Genomic DNA, 12,285 nt, shown 5'->3' on the forward strand with positions numbered 1-12,285 from the left:
GAGTTTCGACATGAAATGACTCATTCGGTTGTCCCCTGTGGGACCCATTTCTGTTTGTTATGAATTATTTGTAGACTTCCCCCTACTATTAAAATTAGCCTCGTCGTGCGTGAAGTCTGCGCAGATGGCGTCCTGGCATTTTTTGTGTTGTTGATGGCACTCGTCCCTAACCAATTCTCTTTACATTTCATACATTGGACACGACCATGCCCATTATTTTGGCGACTGCAGGATGAGAGCTCGTCGTTCAGATCACAGGCATGCATCTCGCAATGAGATCATTTGTGTTATAAATATCCCCGTGCCAGCAGTAGCTTTTGCGTGGATATGCCTGGCGAACACACTACACACGGTCGCTGGTGCATGGAGCAAAGGATCAGCAAAATGCGGGCATTGTCCTAGCAGAGCACTCCGGAGAGATCGGCTGGAAGAATGCGCCTTCAATGCCTCGTCCTCCTCTTTCTGAATCACACCGTCCGCTTCTCTTCGGGCCATAGCGAGCAGGTAGCGTCTGCAGAACCACTCCAGGGCACAACAAACCAGAGCTCCTCAGCCATGCAGAGCCGTAGATCACTGAGGAACATGTACCAATGGAATAGGTCTGGGCCCCGGACTGGAAGACTCTATTGTAGAGTTGGAATTGGTTTTCATTTGCAGATTCAGCCTGATGGCAAAGTCAGTGGCTCGCATGAAGCCAATCTGTTCAGTAAGTGTTTATTCTAAATAAGTTCACATGACAATGGCAGACCATATTACATAAACACACTCAATCATAAATAACACAATATGCTCTAAGGATAGCAGTTTTCTATGTATGCAGCGTGTTCAATGGTAACTTCTAGCTGTCATTCAGATAGATTATATATTTGCATGGTTGTTTTTGTTACAAGTAAATTGTTTCGACCAGCAAAGTACTGCGCGTTATAAGATGTCATAATAGGATGCACCTATGTGAGAAATAACGTTTGTTCTAAATAAAGTAATAGCCAGCTGAATATCAACATTTTGAACACGATATTTGTCTGTACATTTGGGATTTTATGTATATTGGCTTTGCAGTTGATACACGTTGCTATATACTAAATGGTGACATGGTTCGGGTTGGTTTTTAAATATTGCCAGGTAAACTAAAACATATATGGCATTTATAAAATGAATCCATAACGTTCTGCAGCGTAATGTTAAGTATATCATCATTATTATCCGATCTCCACATAACTGGAAACGACGTTTGTTTGCAAAGCTATTTTTGCTCTAAAGATCGATTTTGTGATGAGTGTTTCCGGGGTCAGGTTGTCTGGCCTATGTTTCATTGTGTGGTCATGTTAAACTGCTAAGTATGTCGGTAACAGGTGCAGGCTATAGGGAACTGAGTGTTTGGAGTGATTGGGTTAGTGAACGGCGTGGTTGTTTTGGCCCGAACATATTACATCAACACACGGATTGCCAATTGTTTGTTATCGGGAAATAACTAAGCACAATTCTGAATTTTTTTTTAAGTTTGAAAACGTCAGGAAGCAGAAATCTCAGACCAGTCGATACTGATATGGAAGTTGTATATTGACGCTGCCACTCGTAATCTAAAAAGAAAAGATTTTTTTTAAAAGAGCAATCTCTGGTTTAAAACTAAACTGCCAGGTTCCACAATCTGTAATCTGAGCATGCTAATATCATAGAAGCATAATCCATGGCAAAATAATACAGAAAAAATAAAAACGTCAATGTATTTTATAATAAGCAAAATAATTTGCATATTTTACAACTTAAAATGCTTCCAGGCCTACTAATTGCATGGGACCTCCCACTCTTAAATGTGATTGTTATAAAGGGCTTTAAACAAAGGAAGATTGCAGTTATAGTCTGTGCGGGCAGCAGCCAGCGAGCATATTTTAGAAGTCGGACAAAACATTTTACTTGTGAAATTTCACTTGCAGGTATTTTGGAAATATTCGCCGTGTCTCAGGGGATAGTGGGAATTCGAGGAATTTTTAGCAACCGATTTTTAGCGATGAATAAAAAGGGGAAACTCTACGCAACTGTGAGTATTACAGTCGATGACGCTTAAATTATGTTTTGTCCAGGGCTTAAAAGTTGTTGCAGCGCAAAAAAGATGCGTCTAGTCGCTTATTCTAATATGATTGGCTCAAAATGAGCTTTTTTTTATATAACATGGACTTGACTTGCTGCGCGTGGTCAACCTGACATTTACTTCCACATCCATTTTTCACAAAATTCCGCGCACGCCATCTAAGCGCCAGGCAATTGTAAGAAATACAGTAACATTTTTCTGAAGACTACTGGCAAATCACTTCCTAACTATCATGACTTCCTCTGCGGTTAGCACTTTGTGAAATAACCGAGATCTGTTCCAATGCTACTTGCTGCTAAAGTACACTCAAGCCCCATATTTTGACAGATGCCTTTGGTTCACAGGAAAGCAAGCCTCCCCTGTATTTTTTTGTTTTTGGTACTGAGATCAAATCGATGTTACCTCTAAAAACTAAAAAAAATATCCGTATATGTCTGACTGGTTTACTACACACGTAAACATGACACAAGGATGCGATCATTCAAAATAAGATCCTTACAAAAATGACTATTAATTATCCGATGACCTAAGAACAAAAACGAGATATGCGGTTTGAAAATCACACTGCAAAAAAACCACGTTGAACAAATTGTACAGTTGAATGAAAATGACTCAAATTGTGAAATAGCCCTACTATCCCGTTACTGTCTTTCAAAATGCGAGCATCTAAAAGGTTATTTAAGCAACGCTTTGTTCACGCTGCAGAAGCCACCATTATTTCAGTCAAAGCCATTTTGATAGAAACGAGATGAAATTGCATTCTGAGCACCAAGATTCAGTGGATTACTTTAGAGTTAATGCTGCAAAGATAACACTTATTTCACATATTTTACTAGCTGCTAAGTGGTACGTTCAATGTTGAAATTAGGGAATGTCACATGTGGTTTAAGCTTCAAACTTAAATTATAGGCGAATTTTGCTTTTACATTGCTCTGGATCATTTTGCGAACTGTAAACTAGATAATGATCCAGTGTATTTACTATTTAGGGTTTGAACAAGATTGACAAGACACCTAACAAAATTAAATCATTGGATATTATTCGGAATTCTAAGCATACAAATTGACATTTGACCTAAATTGCCTTCTGTTGGTGCTACTAAAATTAATGCAATTAATGCTAAATGGCATGTGACTGCGTTCTAGTCATGGTTGGGTGAAGTTCTGGGATTGCTTGGTAAGTTTTGAAAGTACAGAGAATCCTGCGCCCGTCAGTCAGTGCGGCGCTTTGATCGAACTCAATCTCTCCACTTTCAGCTGAAATGAGATTAACGTCAATGGTACAAATAATTCTGCAATTCTGCCAAACCAATTCGCATATTAAATTGTAACACTGGCCCAGTCCTTCTTTCTCTTATCTTGACTAGTCGCCTGACATCAGTCTCCTTTTTTCAAAATACAGATGGCAACATAATTAAATCAGTAAGTGGGTTCGCAGGATATTGTATTCCAGCATTTTATGTGTCCTAGCAATTATCAACCGCCGCACAGAGGAGATTTTCCTTTAATTCCTCAGGAGGATTTGACATATTTTGAATTACTGCAATTTTTACTTCACGTTAATTGCAATTTTGACTGCACTGAGCGTGGAAATCGGACATGTCACACACCGATGATTTCGTATAGAAGTTTAAGAAAACACCCTTCTCTAATTTTGATCCACAATCGTGTAAACAAACTGTTTGCCAAGCCTCATCAACATTCCGAAAACGTAATTTGGCATGTTTCAAAGTGAATGCCACAAATAGAAAATGGCAGACTATATTTTTCATTGATATTTGTTGTCTGGCTTGCTGGAATTTCATTACAAATTCTAAGAGCTTCAAAAGGCCGAGACAGGTGCACGAGGAGGTTATATAGATGCAATTTCTGATAGCTGTTAAAATGTTCTAAGATTACAAAAGAGGCACTGTCACTGCTACAGAGACTGCTTTCTAAGACCATTCTCAGATTTATGACAGTATAATGTTCAAATATTGCAGCATTTGATAAAAACTCACTCCATGTTAAATATGATTTTAAAAGGATTAGGTGTATTGAAAACACCCAAGTGAAGTTGCCACGGTGTTTCACTGGCATTTTATGAGGAACTAAAGGCACGACTTCACCTACCGAATGTGTTATTATTTTATCACAATCTGTTTCCGGATTTAAGTTTTTGTATCTCAATAATCTATTGACTGATACTCCCGTCTCCAAAACAGCCAAGTGTACAAAGTCCTTGGTCTAACTACTGTTACATTTATGAAGTTGATCTAGAATCGATTAGTTACCCAATGCCGCGCCTTCAAGATACTGATTGGAAGTTTAAAAAATACTGGATATACAATACACTGAAACACACGTGTGGATTTCAACTTTGAAGGGAGATATAAGAACCGCTTTGGTCATTTAAGGCATCCATAAACAAATTGTTACAGAAAGTATTCATTGTTGGGGACAGTTTGAAATCACCAGGTAGTTTTGTACAACATTTTCTTGGTAACCGCTTTCCATAAGCCGATACTGGAAATAATGGACGGGCGCTACTGTAGGAAGCTTTCTAATAGCCCTAACTCTGATTTTTTTTAAATGAGTCATTTACATTCTAATTTAGTAAACGATGTTGATAGATCCATTAATTATTTGGGGGGTGGGGCTGGCCGCGGCCTCTCCTAGCAGTATATTCTGATAGTTTTCTACCAAACTTTCTGATAGTTTTCGACCAAACAAAGAATGTTTTCTACGGAATTGGATCTATCCAAAAGGAAAGAATAATTTTGCCTATTTACAAATCTGGACCAATACGCTTGAATCCACTCTTGAGCTGGAACGTGTAGATCTATATGTCGCATGATTTTGAGAATAGCGACCCAAAACATCGGGATTTTTTTGAATGATACACTTAAAATAACCATTCTATGAAGTGTGCACTGAATGGATTGATTGTTTCCCTATGCTGTGTGAGTGTCTTGGTCCCTATTGTCCCCTGGCTCTGTGCCCACACAGTTTGGTAGTATCTTGTATATACAGTGTCACCAGTTACCGACTGGTAACTGCACGCTCCATTCCTCCAAAAGTAAACTTCCCAACGTTTGGCAAGTCACAACATAACCTTATGTCATAGATCATTGGGCGAGATCTACGTCAACCTTTGAATTCTAAGAATATAAGACAAATCAAAGACCAAAAGGCCATTCGAAGGTCACCCTCACGTAGTGTGTGTGTGTAAATATGCATTTAAGGGGAAGCTAGCTAAACACATGAGAGAGAAAGGAATAGAAGGTTATGCTAATAGGGTTAGATGAAGAGAGGTGCGAGGACGCTGGTGTGGAGCATAAACACCAGCATGGACCAGTTGGGCCGAATGGCCTGCTTCTGTGCTGTGTATGTAATTCTATGTAAACGCCATCACTGTATTCTTGATATGTCTGGGTAAAAATAAAAGACTTATATTGTTTGTTTTTTCATCTCTTAAAGACCAAGTTTACAGCTGAATGCAATTTCAAGGAGAGATATCAAGAGAACAGCTACAACACGTACGCCTCGGCCACTTACAAAAGCGGAAACAATAGCCGAGAGTGGTACCTGGCTTTAAATAAACGCGGTAAAGTTAAAAAGGGGAACAGCCCTCGGGTGAAGCCTCAGCACATTTCGACACATTTCCTTCCAAGGTTCAAACAGTCCGAGAAAGAAAAGACGTTCAAAATTACTAGAAAAAATCCTGCGAAAAACACGCCACCCAAACCTCCAAAATCGCCTCCTTCCATAAGCGTCAGCAGGAAGAATACGAACGTTGTCAAATATAGGCCCAAATTTCGTTTTGGATAGTAGTGAATGGATTTAACTCTTTTTATTTGGTTCGGGGGGTCAGTGGCTTTGTTGGGAAGAAGCTGTGGTGCACTGGGGATCACAGAGGGACAAGAGTGTCTGCTTCCCCAAAGAGACACGCCATCCACATACCCATAACCTGCGCGCAGTTCTGGCGGGGTGGGTTCGAGGTCTGACAGTGTTTCCAGTGGGTGCTGTATCAGCGCTGGAAATGAGAAACTGTACGGGTACAATACAAACATCAAATTGTTTGGTGGGAGAATATATTTTGGCTTGTTTTCAAGCGATTCTTTTTTGAAAACCCACGTTCTTGAATATACATTCATTTTCAGTGGAAAATTGATTTTTGTTAGTGTATTTCTTAGGGGGAAATGTGTTTCTTAGCACACAAAAAACACGATTATTAAAGGAAGCAAGCAACATTTTTTCCCTGGAAGAAATGTTGAATAAGTTTTGAAAAATGTTGAATCCTTCTTTATTTTAAAAGAAAGTGTCCCTTTTCCAGAAAAGTGCCATTCTTTAAGAACAAACAGGGAATTGTGTATTTCTCTCTCTAAGATAGGCATCACTGGGATGTGATAACGTACATTTATTCCTGTTTGGAAAGCACATGCAACAATTGGTTTTTGGAGTGGTCATAGTCCGGTGGTGCACGACCCCTGAGCCCGCCTTTCTCCGGCGGAACAGGTGGAAGGATGGATTACAGACCGTCAATCAAACTATCACTTTGGAGTTCGGATGTTTAAAATATCCCTGCCATGATTCTAGCATTCCACTTCTTACAGACCCGCAGGGAAGGGACTGCTTTACAGGGGAAAACACACACAAGCTTTTGGGAGCCGGCTTCAGTCTATAGGTGTATCAAATGGCAGACATCAACGTCATGGCCCATTATCACACACTGTCATCAGAAACGCTGTTAGCAAAAACCCCTCCTGGGACTCATGTCGGGAAGGTAATGATTCCTGTGATAGCCATTGCATTACAACAAATACCTTATTGTGTATAAGGACAAGTAGTTCTGAGAGTTTACATGCTTGAATTGCACATGGGAATCGGCGTCTGCTGTGTTTGCAGATAACAACTATTGAGGCAACATTCTTTTATTGTGCATGCATTCTTTATTTAAATGCTTTTAAACGTTTTGAAGCACTATTTAACAATAATACTATTCATACGCAACACATGTATTGCTATTATGTTTGTTTACATTCATGACATTTGATTGTTGATGTTCTATTGTGATCGTCTAAATACGAAGGCTGTCCTGCTGAATGTTGTCTGATTGGCTATTAACATATGTTAAAGCAGCTTGTATATTTTCTCATGACCTGTTTGATCTTCTGAGCTTCATGCTACAGAAAACATGAGTACCAATGCCGCAGAAAGTGATTCATGAACGTTTATTAATAAATCTCTCAGAATCAAATTTTATTTTCATTTAATGCTGTGCTATGCGGTATCTGTTATTGAGAACAATTATAAAGGAGTTAATTCTTTTCCTATTTGTGTCTCGTGTGCGTTGCATTTTCAGTGATTCAGTGATGGCCTGTATTTCTATCAATGTGCCTGGAACAGAAATAAACAATACAGTCGGTGCAATAGCATTCCAACCTGCACCAAACAGGCACACCGCCTCACTCACCTACCCTGGCTGCAGTGTGTTCCATCTACAAGATGCATTGCCACAACTCACCAAGGCTTCTTCGATAGCACCTCCCAAACCCGCGACCTCTACCACCTAGAAGGACAAGGGCAGCAGGTGCATGGGAAAACCATCACCTCCAAGTTCCCCTCCAAGTCACACACCATCCTGACTTGAAAATATATCACCGTTCCTTCATCGTCACTGGGTCAAAATCCTGGAACTCCCTCCCTAACGGCACTGTGGGAGTACCTTCACCACACAGACTGCAGCAGTTCAAGAAGGCGGCTCACCACCACCTTCTCAAGGGCAACTAGGGATGGGCACTAAATGCTGGCATTGCCAGTGACACTCATCCCATGAATGAATTAAAAAATTACTCCTTGAGACTGCACTGCTGTAAGTGACTGAGATTGATTTTACACACATAATTTGTATGTAATCAACCTCCACTCACTGCATTTTTCTGGAGAAATCACCTGCTTTTATTGGGAGATTTTGTTGTAGTTTCAGTCATGGGTTCTGTTTGTTGTAGTTCATAGAGACTCTTTTTAAATAGAGTCCGTTTGCTGAGTAAATAGTCTTTGTTTTCTATAAAATAGACTGCTGTAAGTCCTGCCATATGTCCCGCCCCATCTACAAATCATTAGCTGATACAATGTAACTCATTGGCTGATACAGTAGTGTCAATAGACACACTGTTCAAAGATAGGGCTACAACAACCACTCTCCAATCCACACCCCCTCAGAACACCGGATTGGTTCATTTACTTGTTCTCCTTTATTTTTTCCAGAAAGCTTAGGAAGAACTATTTCAGCGCAATACGTGCTAAACTCCTAATTCTGCAGGTGGAAAATAAGTTTTTAAAATAGATTTGGTGGCCTCATTACAGATTATAAAATCATGGGATTAAATGCAAATTGCTCTCACTTCAGGCTTCCTGTCTTTTCTCAGTGCAGTTCTCAATGTGCTCAGCATCTGTTTAAAACAGGCACTGTGAGGCCTGCAAGATGCTCCTTGAAGAATTCCACCATTTAAAACTAGGTTGCGATATAATTGACAATTGCATTCGGACTTATTTTTAAGTTGATTAATTGAACTTGGGGTAATCGAGCTACTTGTTTGGTTGCTTGTGCTGGTTACCGTCTCCCACAGCAGAATTCTTGAAGCCACCAGTTCAGCCTTGCAGCTGCAAAGCAGTGCTGACCATCGGCATTCCACTGAGCTTGCCAATGGCTGGGTTGAATTTGGAGGAAGGAAAGGTAGCTGGCAGGCATAGCAGGCACCTACATCATTCACAGGCTGTCCTGAAATTATATCATACAATTTAGGCACAACTATTTGGGCATGTTGGAAGAGCCTTTGCTATCCACTCTTCAGCAGGGAGGCTACCACTAAAATGTGCTGTGTACCGGAGCCTGACTTGGAGATGACATTCAGAAGAGAGACACCCCAGTCTGCTGCAATTAAAATCTCCAATTGCAACAAACATTTTTGCTCCCATGACATTTCATTCCACTGCTGGTAACATTTGTAGATATGTCAGTTGTCTGTATCAAGCAGGTTACTGGAGCCCTGTTTGCCAGGAGCAACACGTTTGTAATTTCCCCAGTGGAATAGAGGGAATAACTAAAGAAGGCACTGCACTTCTACCAGTGGGCTGGGTTCCCAAGAGTGCAGGATATCATTGATGGCATCTATGGTACCATCTGAACACCAAATTATAATCCTGAGGCATATATGAATCAAAAAGGATATAATTTCATCAATGTCCCTGTGGTCTTGAACCAACAGAACTGAATATTGCAGATGACTGCAAGATAGCCTTGAAGCAGCCACAATGCTTTCAGCTTAGACCAGTTATAAGGTGTCATCACATATTGAAGAAGTAGGAAGATTGGACTGATAGCTGCTGGGGGACTAGAGAAAACTCTTGTTGCTCTGGCTCATGATAAAAGTCTGCAAGACCCTTGCCAAATTTGAAAGAATCTCATGGGCCCACCTGAATTCTTGTAGAGCATGCCATTGGAATGCTAAGCTAATGTTTCTGATGCCTGGACAGATCAGTTAAGGTTCTACTCTACAGCCCAAGAAAGTCTTAAAGATTATTTGCATTTGTTGTGTTCTGCACAACTTTGCTGTGGCAAGAGGGGAACTCATGTAGCCAGAAGGGCTGCAAGGTGAGCCCACATCCTTGCCTGCAGAAGAAGAGGAGGAGCTGGAAAAGAAGCCCAGCTCACACACGGCCTGCCAGGCAGACTGGTGTGACTGTGATCATTAATTCTTGTTACCTTGCTTATTAAAAATTTTATTTCAGTGCACAGCTTACTGCGGCTGAGACAATGTGCTGCTGCCTTGAAGCACTGGCAGTCAGTGATTTGTTCAAGTTACCTGTGATTTCAATTCATGAGATCATATCCAAAGACCATATTTACACCCCAAGTATAATTTATGTCTGAAGAAATTTCAGCTTAGTACTGATGCTAAACTGTCTTTGATAATCCAGAGTCTGGCCTTGACTTGACTTCAGTGTGAAGCAGAATGAGATGTCCCAGAGGGGGAAAGTCAAATTCTGCTTTGGTTTCACATCACATGGAGTGTAAATCCAGTGTAGTAGCAAACCTGGTTTGCAAAATGCTAATTTTTAACTTCCATGCTTGTTATTGCTGGTTGAGCATAAAAGACAGTGTAAAGACTCTAATACAGTCACCAATATATTGCCATTGCATAAGTTACAATTGTTAACATGAATCACCATATCTGGGCTGGCAAGGAATGCAGTGAGATCTCACCATTGTGCCTCTCTACCAGCTCCCACAGCTGTCTGTTGTCTCTCATCCTTTTTCCAGCTGGTACCCATTTCATCACCTTTGGCATCTACAGATCCTCAGGCAAATAGCACAAATGTCCAGCTCACCATCTTCTCACCGTAATCTTCTGCTTGCAGGTGCTTCTCATTACTTCACAACTGATCATTCTGTCTTCCTAGCTAATATCCAATATCTTGCTTTCACCGTGCTTTCCAAGAGCATCTAGCCTCTGCATCTGTGCCTTTGTCAGAGGTCTGATTGCAGCTTCAAACAGAACAGCAACCAGCCAGCAGTCCCATGCATTCTTTTCTTTCCCAGACCATTATCACTACTCCTCCATGTTGAACACCACTTGGAGGAAGCACTGAGGGTAGCAAAGGCACAGAATAAACTTTGGGGAGGTGACTTCAATGTGTATCACCAAGAGTGGCTCAGCAGTACCATGACTGACTGACCTGTCCAAGTCTTGAAGAACATAACTGCCAGACTGAACTTGTGCAGGTGGTGAGAGAACCAACATGAGAAAATAATCTACTTGACCTTGTTCTCACCAATCTACCTGTCACAGATGTGTCTGTGCATGACAGTATTGGTAGGATTGAAAACCACAGTCATTGTGGAGACAATGTCCTGTCTTCATACTGAGGATACCCTCTATTGTTGTCAGGCTTTACCACCATGCTAAGTGGGATAGATTAAGAACAGATCTAGCAGCTCAAAACCGGCATCCATGAGGCGCTGTGGGCCATCAGCAGCAGCAGAATTGTATTCCACCACAACCTGTGACATCATGGCCTGGTATATCCCTCACTCCTCCATCGCCATCAACCCTGGTTCAATGAGGAGTGCAGAAGAGTATGACTGGAGCAGCACCAGGCATACCTGAAATTGAGGTGCCTACCTAGAGAAGTTACAACATAGGACTACAGGAGAAGCAGCATGCTATAGACAGAGCTAAGGGATCCCACAACCACAACGGATCAAGTCGAAGATCTACAGTCCTGCCACATCTAGTCTCAAATGATGGTGGACAATTGAGAAAGTAATGGGAGGAGGAGGTTCCATGAACATTCCCATTCTCAATGATGGCCTACATCCTAGGGTTTTAAAAGAAGTGGCTGCAGAGATAATGAATGCATTGGTTTTGATTCTCCAGAATTCCCTAGATTCTGGAATGGTCCCCATGGATGGGAAAGTAGCAAATGTAACTCCGCTGTTAAAGAAAGGAGGGGAAGAGAAAGCAGGGAACTATAGACCATTTAGCCTGACATCACGAGTAGGGAAAATGCTAGAATCTATTATTAAGGACATGATAACAGGACACTTGGAAAATCACAATATAAGAATATAAGACAGAGTCAATGGGGTTTTAGGAAAGGGAAATTGTGTTTGACAAATTTTTTAGTGTTTTTTGTGGGTGTAACTAGCAGGGTAGATAAGGGGGGAACCAATGGATGTAGTATATTTGGATTACACAACATTAGGGCTCATGGGATTCAGGGTAATATATTAGCATGGATTAAGGATTGGTTAAGAACATAAGAACATAAGAAATAGGAGCAGCAGTAGGCCATTTGGCCCTTTGAGCCTGCTCTGCCATTCAATAAGATCATGGTTGATCTTCTACCTCATCTCCACTTTCCTGCACTATCCCCATATCCCTTGATTCCATTAATATTCAAAAATCTATCGATCTCTGTCTTGAATAAACTCAACGACTGAGCCTCCACAGTCCTCTGGGGTAGAGAATTCCAAAGATTCACCACCCTCTGAGTGAAGAAATTTCTCCTCATCTCAGTCCTAAATGGCTGACCCCTTATTCTGAGACTGTGATCCCTGGTTCTAGACTCCCCAGCCAGGGGAAACACCCTCCCTCATCTAACCTGTTAAGCCCTGTAAGAATTTAGTATGTTTCAATGAGATCACCTCTC

General features: G+C 41.0%; 1 protein-coding gene across 1 annotated transcript; it reads left to right on the top strand.

Moving 5' to 3' along the window:
* The first annotated feature begins 223 nt into the window (after window positions 1-223).
* fgf5 (fibroblast growth factor 5) lies at window positions 224-7,379 on the top strand. Its single transcript, XM_086003992.1, has 3 exons — window positions 224-706; window positions 1,935-2,038; window positions 5,548-7,379. The coding sequence occupies exons 1-3, from the start codon at window positions 433-435 to the stop codon at window positions 5,896-5,898; spliced, it is 729 nt and encodes a 242-aa protein (XP_085860118.1). The 5' UTR covers window positions 224-432; the 3' UTR covers window positions 5,899-7,379.
* The last annotated feature ends 4,906 nt before the right edge of the window (window positions 7,380-12,285 follow it).

Source organism: Somniosus microcephalus, chromosome 2 (assembly GCF_052327205.1).
Source record: "Somniosus microcephalus isolate GS21.2 chromosome 2, FLI_Smic_1.0, whole genome shotgun sequence".
Classification (NCBI taxonomy): domain Eukaryota; kingdom Metazoa; phylum Chordata; class Chondrichthyes; order Squaliformes; family Somniosidae; genus Somniosus; species Somniosus microcephalus.

What these genes read in the sequence shown, in the direction of transcription:
- fgf5 (XM_086003992.1), top strand. Translation starts at nt 433, where the DNA reads ATGCGCCTTCAATGCCTCGTCCTCCTCTTTCTGAATCACACCGTCCGC. An exon ending in GCATGAAGCCAATCTGTTCA is followed by an intron (nt 707 to 1,934) that starts GTAAGTGTTTAT and finishes TTTCACTTGCAG; the next exon opens with GTATTTTGGAAATATTCGCC. An exon ending in AGGGGAAACTCTACGCAACT is followed by an intron (nt 2,039 to 5,547) that starts GTGAGTATTACA and finishes CATCTCTTAAAG; the next exon opens with ACCAAGTTTACAGCTGAATG.